This window comes from Monodon monoceros, unplaced genomic scaffold (assembly GCF_005190385.1).
Source record: "Monodon monoceros isolate NGI ecotype Baffin Bay Population unplaced genomic scaffold, NGI_Narwhal_1 Super_Scaffold_16, whole genome shotgun sequence".
NCBI lineage: Eukaryota > Metazoa > Chordata > Mammalia > Artiodactyla > Monodontidae > Monodon > Monodon monoceros.
Genome location: NW_021703772.1, coordinates 1924369 through 1940587, shown reverse-complemented (window position 1 = coordinate 1940587; position 16219 = coordinate 1924369). Strand labels below are relative to the sequence as shown.

The 16219-nt window shown below is 50.2% G+C and overlaps 1 protein-coding gene across 1 annotated transcript in view; it reads right to left on the bottom strand.

Annotated features, from left to right (window-relative positions):
* Positions 1-16010, bottom strand: part of HDAC4 (histone deacetylase 4) — a 242510-nt gene extending 226500 nt beyond the window's left edge. Inside the window, exon 1 of the mRNA XM_029224637.1 lies at positions 15787-16010. Within this exon, the coding sequence (XP_029080470.1) occupies positions 15787-15808 (22 nt within the window). The 5' untranslated portion in view covers positions 15809-16010. The remainder of the gene's footprint in view (positions 1-15786) is intronic.
* Between the last annotated feature and the right edge of the window lie 209 nt (positions 16011-16219).

Here is a 16219-nt window from a genome sequence, read left to right as displayed (position 1 = left end):
CTGCCAACTCTAGGAATAAAAAAGAGGATAATCTCATTCCATTTTAAGAGGCCAGTATAACCTTCATATTAAAACCTAACAAAGACATTTCAAGAAAAGAAAACCACAGGCCAATCTCACTCATGAATTTAGATGAAAAAAATTAAGCCAAATATAAGCAAGACGAATGCAGTAGTATAAAAGAAGAATAATATATTAGAACCAAGTTGGGTTTACTAAGAAATGCACGGCTGGTTGACATTCAAAAAGCATTCAAGAAAATTCATCACGTCAATCAAACACAGGGGAAAAATCATTTGATTAACAGATGCAGAACAAAGTATATTAAGTTGAACCAAATGAAAGTGCCATTTTTGTAGACTGAAAAAGATCAAACATCTGCACACCATATGGTGCAGCCTAATATTTTAACACCTACTCGTGCGAGAATGCAGCCAACTAGGAACAGAAGAGAACTGCGTTAGTCTGATAAAGACTATTATAGGAAACCTGTAGCAAATTTCATACATAACGATGAAATGTTGCCAAATTTTCCCTTGATATTCTAAGACATAGATGTTCACAATCACCAATTCTGTTTAGCATTTGACTGAAGGTCCTAGACAATGCAATAAAGCAAGAAAAACACATAAAAATTTTAAAAATTAGCAACAAAAATAAAATGTCTACTATCCACAGACAGTATACATAAAAATCCCAAAGAATCTACAAACTAGTATAGTAACAAGCCAAGTCTAAAAGCTGTTTACAAAGTGGCTACACAAAAATTAATTGTATTTCTAAATACAAACAAACAAAAATAAATAAAAAATTTTAAAACGCATCCCCAAAAAATGCCTAGAAGTAAATCTAACAAAAGAAATGAAAGAATTCTACACTGAAAACTACAAAAAATGTTACAGAAGAAATTAAAGAAGACCCAAACAAATAGAAAGCAATATCATATTCATGGATTGGAAGATTCAAATAAACTGATTTTATATGCAAATCAATGCAGTCCCAATCGAGATCCCAGTAGTTATTCTGTTGAAATTGAAAAGCTGATTTTAAAATTCATATGGAAATGCAGTGGGCCAAGAAAAACCAAGACAGTCTTTAAAATGATCAAAAAAAAAGCTGGAGGACGCACATTACCAGCTGTTATAACTAGTTATAAAGCTCCGTTAGTTATGACCATGTTCACTGGCACACAGATTAAGGCCAGGAACAGACCCAGGTGTATGTTCATGACTGAGGACAAGGTGGCATCACAGAGCAGTGGAGAAAGGATAGAGCTGTTTAACGAATTGTTGAGCCAACTGAATATCCAAATGGGAAAATTAACCCTCAGTTATTACCACACATCGTATTTTTTTAAAGCATCAATTCCAGGTAGACCATAGATCCACCTGGTAAAACAATGAAGCTTCTAGAAGATAACAGGCTATCTCCATGGCATTCAAGCAGGCATAAATAAAATGACCAGTAGTTGGACTGTGTTAAAATTAAGAACATCTGTTCATCAAAGAGCATCATTAAGGAAGTGAAGAGGCAACCCACAGACTTAGAGAAAACATCCAAGGAAATAACCAACAAAGGACTCATCTCTCTCCTATAAAAATAACTCCTACCAATCAGGAGAAAAAATAAAGACAATCCAGTTTTTTAAATGAGCAAAAAACTTAAACAGGCACTTCACCAGAAAGGATATCTAGCTGTTTGATACACATACGACAAGATGCTCAGCAGCTTCGGTAATAGGGGAAATACGAGGTAAGTCACAGTGGCCAGAACAAAAAGTAATGAGCGTCCCAAGCACCAGCAAGGGTGCAGCCAGTGGGTCTCTCAGAGTGTAAACTGGTAGGAGAAATCTGAGAATCTGTTTGGCCCACACATACCTTATCAAAAGAAATGTGGCCCAGCAGACACCAGAGAATGTAACAGTAGCATTATATGTAAAAACCCCAGCCTGAAACCACCCAGGTGTCATCAACAATTGAATAGATCAATTGTGATCTGTTCATACAAGGAAATGTTACACACCCATGTAAATGAACAAACAACCCTGGGTCACGTGACCTCAGTAAATCTCACAAACATATTGTTGAGAGAAAGAAGCCAGACAGAAAGAGTAAATGTTCTGTGGCTGCATTAATATAAAGTTCAAAACCAGGAAAAACTAATCCAAGGTGTCAGAAGCTGGAAAGGAGATTCCCGGAGGCAGGGGAGGGGCCCCGTAAAGGCTGCTGGGCTGGGCTGCCGGGGTCCTCCTCTTCTCGCTCTGTGTAGCAGTCACAGGTGTCTTCCTCTTGTCATAATTCAAGCTAAGCACTGATGGTTTGTGCATCTAGAAAAAGATGCCTATCACACTCCAGTAAAGTCCACTTAGGAATGGGAACCGTCAAGGCAGCACTGTCTGGGGCAGCAACAGTGGGAAGGCTGGAAACAAAACCCAGGTTCCACCAAGAGTGACTTGTTGAATGAATGATATCACATCCACGTACAACCATAAAAGAATAGGAAACTGGTGTGTACTAATTTAGAATAATCCCCCAATGAAAAAAATTTAAAAGCTGGGTGCCTAAGTATCTACAGTATACTATCATTCATAAATAGAGACTGAGCAAGAGAGAATATGTACAGATTTATTTTTTTTAGCTCAAAGTTTATCAATAGACTTTATTACAAATTGAGTAGACGGTACAGAGTTCCTATGTACTCCACCAATAACCACCACACTCAGCTTCTGCTGTTAGTAACGTCTGACACCACGATGGTACATCCTGTACTGATACATACATACATCCTTCACTGAAGTACAGCTGGCTCACAATGTTTCAGGTGTACAGCAAAGTGACGCAGTTACACATGTATACATATCTATTCTTTTTCAGATTATTTTCCCTTATAGGTTATTACAAGACACTGAATAGAGTTCCCTGTGCTATACAGTAGGTCCTTGTTGCTTATTTTGTCAATAGTGGTGTGCATCTGTTACTCCCAAACTCCTAATTTATCCCTGCCCCCTCCTTCCCCCTCTGGTAACCGTAAGATCGTTGTCTGTGAGTCTGTTTCTGTTTTACAAATAAGTTCGTCGGCACCACTTTTTTAGATTCCACATCTAAGTGATGTCATAGGGTATTTGTCTTTCTCGATCTGACTTACTTCACTTAGGGTGATCGTCTCTAGGGCCATCCCTGTTGCTGCACATGGCATTATTCCATTCTTTATACTGATACCGGGTTATTAACTAAGGTCACCACTTGCTTCAGACACCCCTTGTCTCCCCTGATGTCTTTTCTCCACCCCAGGGTCCCACCCAGGACCCCACGCTGCACTTAGTCCTCAAGTCTCCTCAGGCTCCCCTGGGCGGTGACAGCTTCTCAGACGTCCCTTGTTTTCGATGGCCCTGACAGTCTCGCGGGGCTGGGCAGGTATTATCAGAAGGTACACCTCTGCTGGAAATGGATGTCTTTCTCATGCTGAGACTGGGTTTACAGGGCAGGAAGATCACACGGGTAAAGCGCCATTCTGCATATACACAAATGTATTTGAAATTCACAGCCTAGAATGAACACACCCTCATTCCACTGCACCAGTTGTACTGAACAGCGAGCTGTCACACAAAGAGCCCCGAGGGAGTGGGGCAAACAGCAATTCTCCGAAGACACTGCCATCAGGTGCACTTGGGGCCTCCACTGGCCTCAGCGGCACGATATACACTCCAGGTCTGGGAAGGCTGACAGTGTCCGCCGTGCCTGAACCGACGCCAGCACAACTCAGCGTTCCCCACCCCACCCCCCTCCCGCCTCCCCGTGCCGTCTCACCCACAGGAGTCGCATCAGTGGAAAACTCCACTGGAAGCTGGTTACCTGTCTTCTAGAGGGAAGAAATCAGGACTCATCAGAGTAAACAAAGTGAGGCCTAAGTTTGGCAGACAAGGAAAAAGCCAGTGCTTCCATCTTAACTACACATTTGTTGATTAGCAACCGAGTCAGATGGGCTGTGCCGGGTCTGCCGTCTCCTGGCTCGTCCTTTCCTGGGAGTCCCCACCTGCTTCCCAGAACGAGGATGAATGAGCAGCACATCCGCCGGCCGCCCAGAGCCAACTTCTGCTCCCAAACAGATGGCGACAGAGGAGACAGGACGCACCCCACGGCCCCGGCTTTCCAGGAACAGCACGAGCCCGGCAGGACAAGCGCTTCAGCTCAGGGCTGCAGACCCGGCCCCAGAGGAATACAAGAGCGGCTTGGACCCAGCCCAGGCTCGGGATAAGTGACAAATCACAAGAACGAGGAGTGCTGGCTTGTTTTCCTGCACTGCTATCTCTGCAGGGGGAAAGGAAAACGACAAAGGGGAGGGAACCGCTCAGATGTCTCATCCCAGGGGCCAGGCTTGGAGAGGAAGAAACAGAGATGGCTCTGCATGACTCTGGCCCAGAAGTCCAAGGAGGGCTGCAGAAGGGCACGCCTCCACAGCACCCATGGCCTTGGGGAAGCTGCGTCTCCATCCCACCCACGACCAGGTGCCCAGGCTGCTCACAAAGAACAGCCAGGGGCCGAGGAGGAGCGGGGTGAAGTCTCAGCTCTCCGCGGGGTGGGCCACGCCCCCAGCCACACACGTCTTACCTTGTTCCCCAAGCAAACTGCCCTGTGACCTCCCAGGGCGCCTCCCGTGCAACCCAGAGCCGGTGCGTCCCAGAGGCCTGGGGGCTTCCTCTCCCTCACCTCCCTCTGCTTGGCCCGTCACCCCTCCTCTCACCCGAGCAGGCCCCAGCTCCCACTGGAATTCCCACCTGGAATTCTGTGATTCTCCAGGCTGACCCTCAGCTGCCTACCCCTGCCACCCCACAGGACTGGAGTAGACATCAAACAGCATGAACTTTCTAACCCATGTGCTGCTAAATAACAAGGTCGCATTCGAAGTTTGAAGTCTGTTTGAATTTTGAATGTTTAGATGCAAAACCAGAAGTGAAATATCACTCTATAAAATATGAGAAAATTTCATATTTTTTCGGACAGTTTCCTAAATCTGTCGCAACTGTCATGGGGTGTCCCTGGATTTTGATGACTATAGTTTAGAAGTGACAGAGACCACTGCATTCAGTGAGATTCTGAGCCCAGTCCATCCAGAAGATTCCAGAAGCATCCAAAGCAAAAGGGAGACTCACCACGAAGAGCATTCAAAGCCACTGATGGAAGATTCTGGAGCAGGATTCTCAGGTCATGTGGGGCAGGCCTAGCAGCTCTTGCACCCGCCCAGGGTCTACCAGGAGCTGAGTTTCAGCTCCCTAGTGGTAGAGTTTTGTTTCCAGCAAGAACGTACTGTGGACACACAGCTGCCTCTGCCCAGTGGCTAAGCCAGCCTCCCCCTGCCCACCCCCGGTGCAGCCCAACCGTTTCAGAACTGGAAATTGTTGAGAAACGCTAGTATAATGTTCTCTCTGACAACTTAAGCAACCTGAGAAAGACCCAAATTGCTTTTTTTCTCACAGATAATATTGATGTTGGAAACCATATGCCTCAGCCAGAGCAGACTCATCCCATAGGATCACACGCACAGCTCAGAGTCCCCCAGAATCTCCTGGGAAAGTCATTAAAAACAGCACCTCCTTTGGAGCTACAATTGTTGATGCCGAATCCACGCCAATCGGTCACCACATCCACCCGTAACAGGAGCCACATAACGTCAAAAGAAATCAGAGCACCTACAAACATGAAGAAACACCCTGCCCCGTGGTTCTTGGGCACCAAGTCCTCTGGCCCCGCAGGGAGCTCCAAGAAAGCCCAGCTGAGAACCCAACAAGTCAGGTCTCTGTTCAGGCCAGGGCCACCTGGCCACGTGAGCTTCACCCTGGACAGAGGTGCTGGCCAGTCGAGCATGAGGTATTGAGATGGGACAGGAAGGGACTGGAGGCCTGAACACGGAACAGACAAGAGTGGGAACCACGCCCCAGGTCCCCCTCTGCAGCACGTCCAGGGCCTGGGGTCTCCCAGCCCCACACAGCAGCTCGTCACCTGCCAGGCACTGCTGCTCCCCGACCTCCAGGACCCCTCCCGGCCCTCCCGTGAAAGCTGGCTGTGCCCGGTGAGGCCCCGAGAGGCCGACCTATGCCACTCACCTGCTAGCGGGGCCAGCCCTGCCTTTCCACGCCACCAGGAGAAAGAACGTTTTACAACAACGCTACGGATGATGGGGGAATAACAAAAGGGAACCAAATCCCGGAAGAGCAGACAGACAGTTGGACTGTTCTCAGAGGCCCAAGGCCCCCGTGGGGACGGCCGAACGGAACCCCTAGCCGGCCGCTCAGATCCCAGCTGGTGTGTTTCTTAAAGGCTGGGCTCCTTGGGACAGAAAACCCATAGTGGTGTCTCAGCGCTTCCAGGCCAGCTCCCCTGTGCACACAGTTCAGATTTGCCCCGTGTCCCTCCAGCCAGCAATGGCCTCGGCTCCTTACCTTCCCATTGGAGCTGATGAACTGGAGACAAACACCTCCCCCCAAAAAGTCTTCAAGGACACTGACACCCAAACCCGTATTTAGAAAAGAACCACCTTCCTATGTTGAAGCATCACCTGCAAAGATGCAGGGTTCCCCACGACAAGGACCCCACTGATGAGGGCACCCACGTGCAAATCCACCAGGCTGCAGCCCCTCCGCGCCCACCGCCTCCACTCCAGAGCGTTAGACCCACAGCAAGGAGCCCACCGGAGAGGAAGGCCACTGCCGACCTGGTCCCCTCTTCAGCAGCCACGACTTCGTCCCTGTCACTCGAAAAACGGGGCTCATCGACAGCTGACGGGTGTCCATGGTCACCCGTCATCAATACCTCCGATGCGATGCTGACCTCCCCTTCTCCACCACCTTCCTCACCACCACATCACCATCAGTGACTCGACTGAGACACGTACAGAGGCTCCAGCACCACAGAACAAAGGTCCTCATCTCCGGCTTCTGCTAAAACTTCCCAGTGAAAACCTCTGCTCTCCATGCCTCCACCCTCCATGCCTGCCCAGCACCTTCTCGAAGTTTCTAAAAACCCTTTCTGTGTACCGGCACCAAAGAAAGAGATCAATGACCCCGCCTTCCTCCCGTCCCCTGATCCTTTCAGTGAGACTGAAATAAACAAAGCCGTCAGCTCCCCGGGCCCAGGCGTGACTGGTCTGGATGATGAGCCACGTGGAGACTGCAGGTGTTTGGGCAAAGACTGAGGCACTGGGATGGGTGGCTGTTTGGGCACAAAAGAACAGCAAGCAGGTTTGCATTCTCTGTGTCAGACCCTGGTGGGGGGCGGAGCTGTAAGAAGCAGTCAATCAGACCCTGATTTGGATTAAATCAACATGAACGTGAAAATGAGGAGCACAGGGAATTCTGAATCACACCGTTCAACACGGAGGAACTGCCACTAAGTACACTCAGCGTAACAGACGCGAACGGCTTAGAAAGGGCTCTTCGTACAACGTCTAGAAAACCGGTGTTAGGAACAGATTGCATGGAATTCTCTTAGAACTCCAACAGCATCACACAAATCCTACTGAATCAACAAGTCGATGAGAGACACAGTTGTAACAAAAGTCCAATTTCTACAAAGGACTGCCTAGGAAAATTCATAGACTGCACTTAAAAAGGAATAAACTTGGCTATGAATGCAAACAAGTCAAAATATTGACAGAACCTTTAGCCCTTGAAACGTGAGGCATTCTCTTGGCTTCCGCACCTTGAACAATTACATTGTAAGGAGCAATCTTCTACAAAATGGCCTAAGAGTTTAGAGTTTAAAAAAATAAACTGCATGGGGCTTCCCTGGTGGCACAGTGGTTGAGAATCCGCCTGCCAATGCAGGGGCCACTGGTTCGAGCCTTGGTCCAGGAAGATCCCACGTGCCGTGGAGCAACTAAGCCCGTGTGCCCCAACTACTGAGCCTGCGCTCTAGAGCCCATGCGCCACAACTACCGAGCCCGCGTGCTGCAACTACTGAAGCCCACGCGCCTAGAGCCCATGCTCTGCAACAAGAGAAGCCACCGCAATGAGAAGCCCGCGCACCGCAACGAGAGAAGCCACCGCTCGCCGCAACTAGAGGAAGCCCGCGCACAGCGACGGAGACCCAACCCAGCCATAAATAAATAAATAAATAAATAATACATTTTAAAATAATAATAAATAAATAAATAAATTGCCATCAGTCACAAAAGCTCCCTCAGTGAAAGGTCTAAAGACAATCTCTTAACAATAACAAATCAAAGAAGAATACAGAATCAGAGAGCACGTGTGAGCCCTGGGAGAACACAGTTACGAGCAGACAACAAATCCCCCGGTTAGTGGCCACTCAATAATTCCCATCAAGATGCTTACATCAATCTCACAGAGCTCTTTACGAGTGCTATGGCAAAAGGAGTAAAAATAAGCGTATGTAAGATATGCACACATTTTATTTTTTAAAAAATGTCACTTTTAAATAAGCCTCCCCACTACTTTTGAAAAGTATACAGTATTAGTAGAAGTTAGAAAAATGGTTATAACGTCGAACACTGCTGTTTGTCTTAAAATCCCAAAAGCTCTGAAGCTGCGCTGCGGCCTGGATGGTTCCAGTTCCGAGTCAGGATCACTGCATTCAGGCAGCAGCAGCGGGAACCCCGGGCCGAGAAGGAGGAGGAGAAGGGCTGGGGGGACACAGGACCTGAAGTCCAACAGGACGAGGCCACTGTTGGCCATCCCAGTTCATGACCCGAACAGACTGTCAGAAAACCCAGAACCTGATGCAGCCTCTAGGGAGTGGCCACCTCCCTGCCCACCTGGGCCGAGCACGCCCGGAGACCAGGCTCCGGCCGAGTTCATCCCTCCTATTTCCGCTTGTTTTGTGGGAAGCGGGGGGAATCGGGGGGGGCAAACATGAAAATCCCAGAATCAGGTCTCCTTCCGTCATACGCTGCTTAGCACTGCCTCTCACAGGCCAATACCCCAGCACCTTACTAAGTGGGGCAGAGCAAGCCCATGTAAAAACACAAGGCCAGACATGATTCTAAAAAGGTTACAGTCACTTGCCTCATTTGATTTTTTTCTTGATCATTACAATTTTCCCAAAAGTGTCCATTTTTTAACATGGTCTCACGAAATACGCAAATAAAAGGCTCTTAGGTGGAAGTAACATGAGACGTTTCAACCAAAATCTCCCAAATTAACCTGGTCGGCCAGCCCCCCAGTCAGCTCTCAGGACTGGCAAAGAGAAGCTCAAAGAAGTTCAGAAATACACTAGTGACATGCTGTGAGCACTGCAAACGCCAAGAAGTTCAGCCACGGCCAAGCCGTGCACGTTTAAACCACGGGGACACAAAGCACGTGTCCCAGGAGGGCACAGAGCATGCGCCTGGATTTAAGGCCCATACCCCTTCTCCACGCCAACAGGGTCTCGGAACCAAGAGGGGATGGGCCCGCGTGGACCTGGGTACAGCTGCCCCTCCTGGTCAGGACCCCGTCCCCGACGCACACCTCTCCACTCCCATCTCCCACCTCTGCCAGCCCAGCTCTTGCCTCCGGGCCCCTCTGGGGCATCTCAGCCTCTGTGCTCCACGGGGCAGGCGAGCTCCTGCCCTGCTCCCCACTCAGCTCATACGTCCCGACCTCACACACCCCTTCTGAGGGACCCCTGCCCCCCGGCCCATCGCCTCTTCACATGAACCACACCGTACCAAGGGGGCCGGCGCCTCCATCTGGCCTGGCCCAGGGACCCCACGCAAGTCAGCAGGATGGATTCCTAACTGGCCCGGCGCGGCCAGCATCTGCCCAGCAGAGGGGCACACATCCCTCAAGGGAAGATGACTGGTTCCAGTTCCAGGATGGCCTCTGAGTAGATACCTGGCCTTAGGCGGGGCACTGGATGGCAGTCAAGACCTGGTTCCTCATGGACAGAACAGGAATAACAGTGTTCTAGCTCACTTCCCAGGGCCGTCACGCAAAATGAATGAAATAACCCGTAAAGCACAATTCAGAACCAAGTCGCTATTCATTCTGGGCCCCTAAAAGCACAGCAGAGTTTGACTTGCAGTTAGAGAGTAACCGGTGTTGATTCGTTACTATTATAAGCTTTAAACATCTACGGTTTTTTAAACAGAGCAGCCCCGGCCCTTCACAGCCCAGCATCTGGGGGTGGCCGCCCAGCACCCACCTGTCCACCTTCCACCTGTCACCACCGCTGGGCGCCTCAATCACGGCCTTTCTGTTCCGCCGACAAGCTGCGCTCGGTGGTTTCTAATGATCCTGGTACCGGGAGTTCATCCTTAAATTTCAGTGCCGTTAATCATCTAACACTCAGTGTCTCAGAATTCAGGAATCTGCGTTTCTACAATGGCGGCTTTGAAAACGAGGACACAAATGCAAATGTTCCACAACCGTATAAGAATTTTCAGAGAATTGCCAAAACAAACCATCAACGCTCCATCGACAGTGAATTTTCTGAGCTCTTCATAACGACTGAGTATTCGTGATTTTTAAAAGACAAAACACAATTTGAGAATTGTTTTTTAAAAAGGAGGTTGAAAAAGAAGTCGTTATGTCTCCATGATTTCCAGAACAAACCTTGACTGATTAAGACCCAGATAATGATGGCGTGGAGGATCCGGGGCCAAGACAACTCAAGGGCTGCGGACCGCAGCGCGGGTGTCCGGAGGAGCCTGGGGGATGCTCGCAGACAGGAAACGCACAGGGTGTTTCTGAACCTGCCCTTGAGAAAGCAGAAGCGGGCGGTACCAGGGGCCCGCGAGTACCTCCCACCCCAAGGTCCATCTGAACAATGAGGCTCCCCGCCGTCCCCCCAAGACACCTGCATTCGGCACGACTTCGGGAACCCGGCTCCTCTCCCTGCTCTCCCCGCACAGAACCCCGGGCCCGGCAGCCGCTGGGGACTCTCCATGCCTCCCAGAAATGTCATGAACAAGCTCTTCTCCAGCTGCTCCCCGTCTTCCGATGGGCGTGATCACAGCCTCCATCTCCTGGCCTAAGCTCCCAGGACTCTGCCGGCCGCACCTGCTGGCTCCACACCCCGCCTCCCGAAAGCCCAGGCCTGGGCCTCCCCGGGCCTTGTCCAAGGCCACTCCCGGCTCCCCAGCTCTCCTCCTGTGGCCCAGGGCCTCGCACAGGGTCCACGACCCACCCCCAGCAGCTCAGAATCAATGTCTTCTTCGCGTTAATTGCAAGTCCTTAAAATTCACTTCTCCTCTTAAAACTTCGCAGTATTCCTGAAACACTGAGTCCTTGCAAAGCACAATTTAAATGATATAAAAATGTGTCTTTCTGAGATCATTTCTATATTAAAATATAACACCCTTGGTGGCCAAACTGGTTGAAATAAACAGGCTCGAGATCCAACAAAGCAATACCAGGGCTCCGGCTCAGACCAGCGGAGGCCAAGAGCCTTCTCCTGGGAGACTTACAGGATTAGAACTTTACGACGGCCTGAAGAAATCAAACTATGTTGAAAGTCATTAATCACCAAGTTATTGTTGACACAGACTTTTTAGCTGCTTTTATGTGGACGGGGCATTTCAGATTGAAGAGGATACTAAGAAATCAGAGTATGGTCCAAATTAAAACACGGATCAGAAATATACAAGTTTCCCTCAAAATAGTTATCCTGTTTTTAACACGATACGTGCCTCTTACCAAGATACAGGGAGGGATGGGGCACCTGAATGACAGTCAGCCAGCTCTCCGTCGAGGGCGTGGTTTGGATGCCCACAACACAGGTCCAGGAGGCTCCGTACGGGGCTCCCTAAGGCTTACAGTCCCTCCTCCAGACTTGCTCTAGGCAGAAACGTTACTGCAAAGAAGGTGAGTTGCACTGGGTGGGGTGGGAGTGGCAGAAAGGTGGCCGAGCGACAGCGTCTGGTCCTCCTGTAAGCCAGCCGAGACCCCCATATCCTAGCAGAGTCCAACCACAAGGAACTCTACAGTGTTCATCTGAGGAAAACAAAGGAAGAGGGAGCAACAAAGGAGCCCGTGTCTGTCCTGCCAGCGGACCCACGGACTGTCTAGAGTCGCTCAGTCCGGCCGGGGACTCGGCTTCGAAGCTGAGGCCCTGCGTCCTCGTAGCCCCCGACCGCTTGGGCACATCTCAGCAAGGGAAAGGCTTGGAGCGCTGGGGTAGACAGGAAGCACAACATCTCAGGGGCTCTTTTCATTCTTCCTGCTCTCAAAGAAGAGCTCTCTTAGACTAAATCAAGCCAGGCCCTTTCCTCAGGCTGCACGCGTCATTAGAAATAGTTATCCAGAGCAATAAAACCCAGCAGTTAACAGTTCTACGTCAGAGAACCAGGGCCTGGCTCTGGCAAAGTTCAGAAAGAACGGCAATAAAATCATAATGCATACCTCACCCAACACCAGAGGGAGTGTTCAAGGCAAACGGGGGAGAGAAAAATTCTACACATCAAATTAAAAGGTCGTTTTATCATCGGGCCGAAGCCAGCCGGCACTGCAAGCGTGAGAGGAGGGGCCCACAGCGGCTGGCCTCCCCCGGCCCGGCGCCGAGGGCCACACAGGAGCTGGCAGAGCCGCGGCTGGGACAAGGAGGCACCCAGGTGCCGCAGGGGGAGGGAGGGTGCGCGGCCAGGAGAGACCGGCACCGCACGTCCCAGGGATGCAAAGACTGAAACAGGACTCGTCTGCTCGGGCTGAAGACAAGACAGAGAACGGTGAGAAATGCCTGTTCAGAAGAGCGAATTGAACAAGTCAGTATTAATTAGTTCTCTTCCTCCCTCAAATCCACTAAAATGACAAAAGATAAATATAAACGTGAAGGGATTTGCAGCAAGGCTAGACAGTGGGAAAGCAGTAGCGTCAACTGACAAGAAACCTGGAGGAATTTCCTAGAAAATGTACATCCCAGGGGGCCCAAGTGATGGGAAAACCATCACTGGTGAGCAGACCGTCGCCCCAGGCTGGCAACGGCCTTGTGGAGGAAGGGGTGTGCAGACCCACAGCTCAGCCCAAAACGGCCCGGGGGAAGCGGCAGGGCAGCCAGGGGCGGAGGGCGACCGACCCGGCCAGCGTGCCAGACCCTCGTGGTGGCAGGCACTGTTTGCGGTCCCTTGCTGCAGCTCCCAGGGGCTGCTCGGGGAAGGAGGGCGGGCCCCTGAAGGAGAGCTTCAGGCCCCAAGCGCACCACTCCCTACATCAGAGGGAAGAGGAGGGAAGAGGCTCAGGCCACAAGGCAGCCCTGCCTCGCCAGCTCCACCCACTGAGACAGACAGAGCTTCCAGCGTCAAGAACGACGCACACACACCAGGCAGGACACGACGGCAGTCAACAGCCACGGGTGAACTCCCCACGTGAGACACAAGACTCTGGGAAGGAGAAAAAAGCAAAACCCAACTAGATCTCTGCTGTTCACGGGGACCAGGCTTGTGAGGGTAAGAAAAGTGGGTGGAGAAGCGTTTCTCAGCCCAAAGAAACCAAGGGCAGAAATACTTTTAGGAGACTGATTAACTTTGGGGCGAAGAAACATGAAACAGAGAGAAATGCATTGTATTTTGTTAAGAGGACGGGGAAATACGTTGTATTTTGTTACGAGACCAGGGCCACCAAGAGATAACAGTCATTAGTTTTTTAGCGCTGAAAAACACACTGGAATACATAAAGCCAAAAAACGGTCCATAAAATGGTCTTTTTGTAAAAAGAATATTACAAACTAGAATCATAATGGAAAGCACACACTTCTCTAGAAATCGAGGAGACAAAAAAGATAAAGCCATACTGATTTAGATAACTCAATTAACTTAATATGTATAGACAAAGTAACATATAGAGAAAAAAATACACACATATACTCCTATGTATAAATATATTTGACACTTGAACAACACGGGATTGAACTGTGCAAACCACTTATGGTGGATTTTTTCATAGTAAGTACCACGGTACCACGCCATCTGTGATGGGTTGAATTCCCGGACAGGGAATTGCAGACACGGAGGAGCCAGCTGTGGATGCAGGGAGCTGACTATAAATTACACGTGGATATTCGACTGCGGACAGGCTCGGCACCCCTGACCCCCGTGCTGTTTGAGGGTCAACTGTATGTAATACTTATGAATGAGAAAACTTTACATACAGTATTGATGTATACATAGAGACTTCTTTAGACCAAAAAAAAAAAAAAAAAAAAAAACCAACAACAACAAGAAGAAAGAAAAAAATAAGGGAAAAAAGAGTACTCTTTCTCTTCAAATGCCCGGTGGCATGTACGAGATTTGATTACATCTATGGCAGCTCATGCAAAAACAGTGCACCCCCATGTGTACAGGAATGTAAATTCAAACAATAATTTCTCCCGAGACTGCTGACAAGAATGAAATAGACTGAATTCACCTAGTGCAGGTGCCAATGAAGGAAAGTATCTATGTTCATAAACTACAATTAAGAAAAGCTGAGGCAGAGTTTCTGGAGCAATTTGAGAGTAACCTTAGAAGTTTTACATGCACATGCCCACCAACCCAGCAATTCTACCTCTTGGAATTAATCCAGTGGAGATACTTATAGAAGCGTATGTTCAAAATATATGTATATAATAATCATTTGATGCCGGTTTGGGGCTGTTATAAATACTGCTGCAGCCACATACCACGTAAATATCCATCTTCGAGCTATCGAAAGTAAGTCCGTCTGATGCTCAAACTGCACTAAAACGGGAAAAATAAAACAGAGCCCCAGAGACAGAACGCTTACACTCTGTTAAAACTGACACACACACCCTACCTGTTCAGACACAGGAGAAAGGCATGTCCCCAACTCTGAGTGGGAGGGAGAGTCCACGGTCTACCTCACCCACTTCCATCCAGACTGCTGAATTTTGTTCGACACTTTGTATCAAGCAATACAGGAACGATTTAAATCAATAAAGCCTCTTCATACCTAAATATAACCGGGAATCCTGCTCTCGGGAGCTTCAGACAACTCTGATCGGGCCAAGGAGAGGGGTGTGAACGTGCGGGGGGCCAATCCCCAAGGGAGAGACCACACCAAGCCCCGCCCCTCTCTGCTGAGCCGGACCCCCAGCCGCACTGACGGATGCGGTGCCTCAAGGATGCCCTGCACCTGCCCAGGCAGACTCAGGACAACTGACAGCTAAGTGGCCCAAGGCCACGCTGCGCTGGACGGTGCGGCGGGACAAGGCAGGGCTCCCAGCTTGGTCGGAGCGAGCACGGTGACTCTGCGACGGGGGAGACGGGGGAGGAGGAGCCCCGAACGCGTGTGTCCGCAACACGCTTCTGAAGCTGAGAGCCACGCAAACGTGGCTCCCGGCCCCATCTGGCCACTTACTAGCCCTGTGACCTGGGGCAAGTCACTTCTTCCCGCCAGGTGGGAGACGTTTAGGGTCTAGTGAGGAGTCAATGCGCATAAGATGCTTAGTGCAGCGCCTAATAAAAAGCCTCGGGCACCAGGAGCGATGCCCCTTGGCCACCACTGATGGGCACCGATCGTGCTTCTTCTCAGAGTCGGACCAGAGGCCCTCCCACCCCCACGGCCCCCAGAAACAGAGCAGCCGGAGACGAAGACCGCAAGTGGACGCGTACCCGTCACCTCCCTGAAGCACCAGAGAAACGGGTGCCGCTCAAGTCGGCATGCAGGTCCCGGCCGAGGCTGGACCCCACGTCTCCGTGAGGCCCTCCTCAGCCTTCCGCCACTGAGACGAAGAGCAGCCTACTGTGCCCTCGGGGCCGTCGTAAACCGACGGCGGTCATGATGGAGGACCCAGTGGGAGACCCAGGACCAGCTGTGAGGGCAGCGCGTCCGCCAAGAGGACCCAGGGCCCCGCTTACCTGGATGGCTTTGGGAGCTCATTGCGAGCAGCGGCTTCTCCTTTAAGGGATTCAAAAGGGCTCAAAACTTCCACATGAACGGGTACTCCAAAGAGCCCCAGGGTCCCACCGGCACATACAAATCCAGCGACGCGCACGGCTGGTCCACGGCCACGAAAACTCCCCGTCTCGCCGACCACGTAGTGGGCCCAGTAATCCAAAGGAGGGCAGGGGTCTCCCCGGGCTCTCAGGAGGCGACCTGTCTGGGGAGAGAAAGGGGAGGCTTCGGTTAGAAGGTGAAGGCCCCCCGGACACCACATGGAATCAATCATTCACACTCCACCCCCGTCTCTACCATGGATTGCTACAGCACTCACGTGGAACCATCATTTGAAAATTGTACAAACTACTTGGACGTTTTGTTAGTAAATGTATGTAAATACGTGTAACAGCG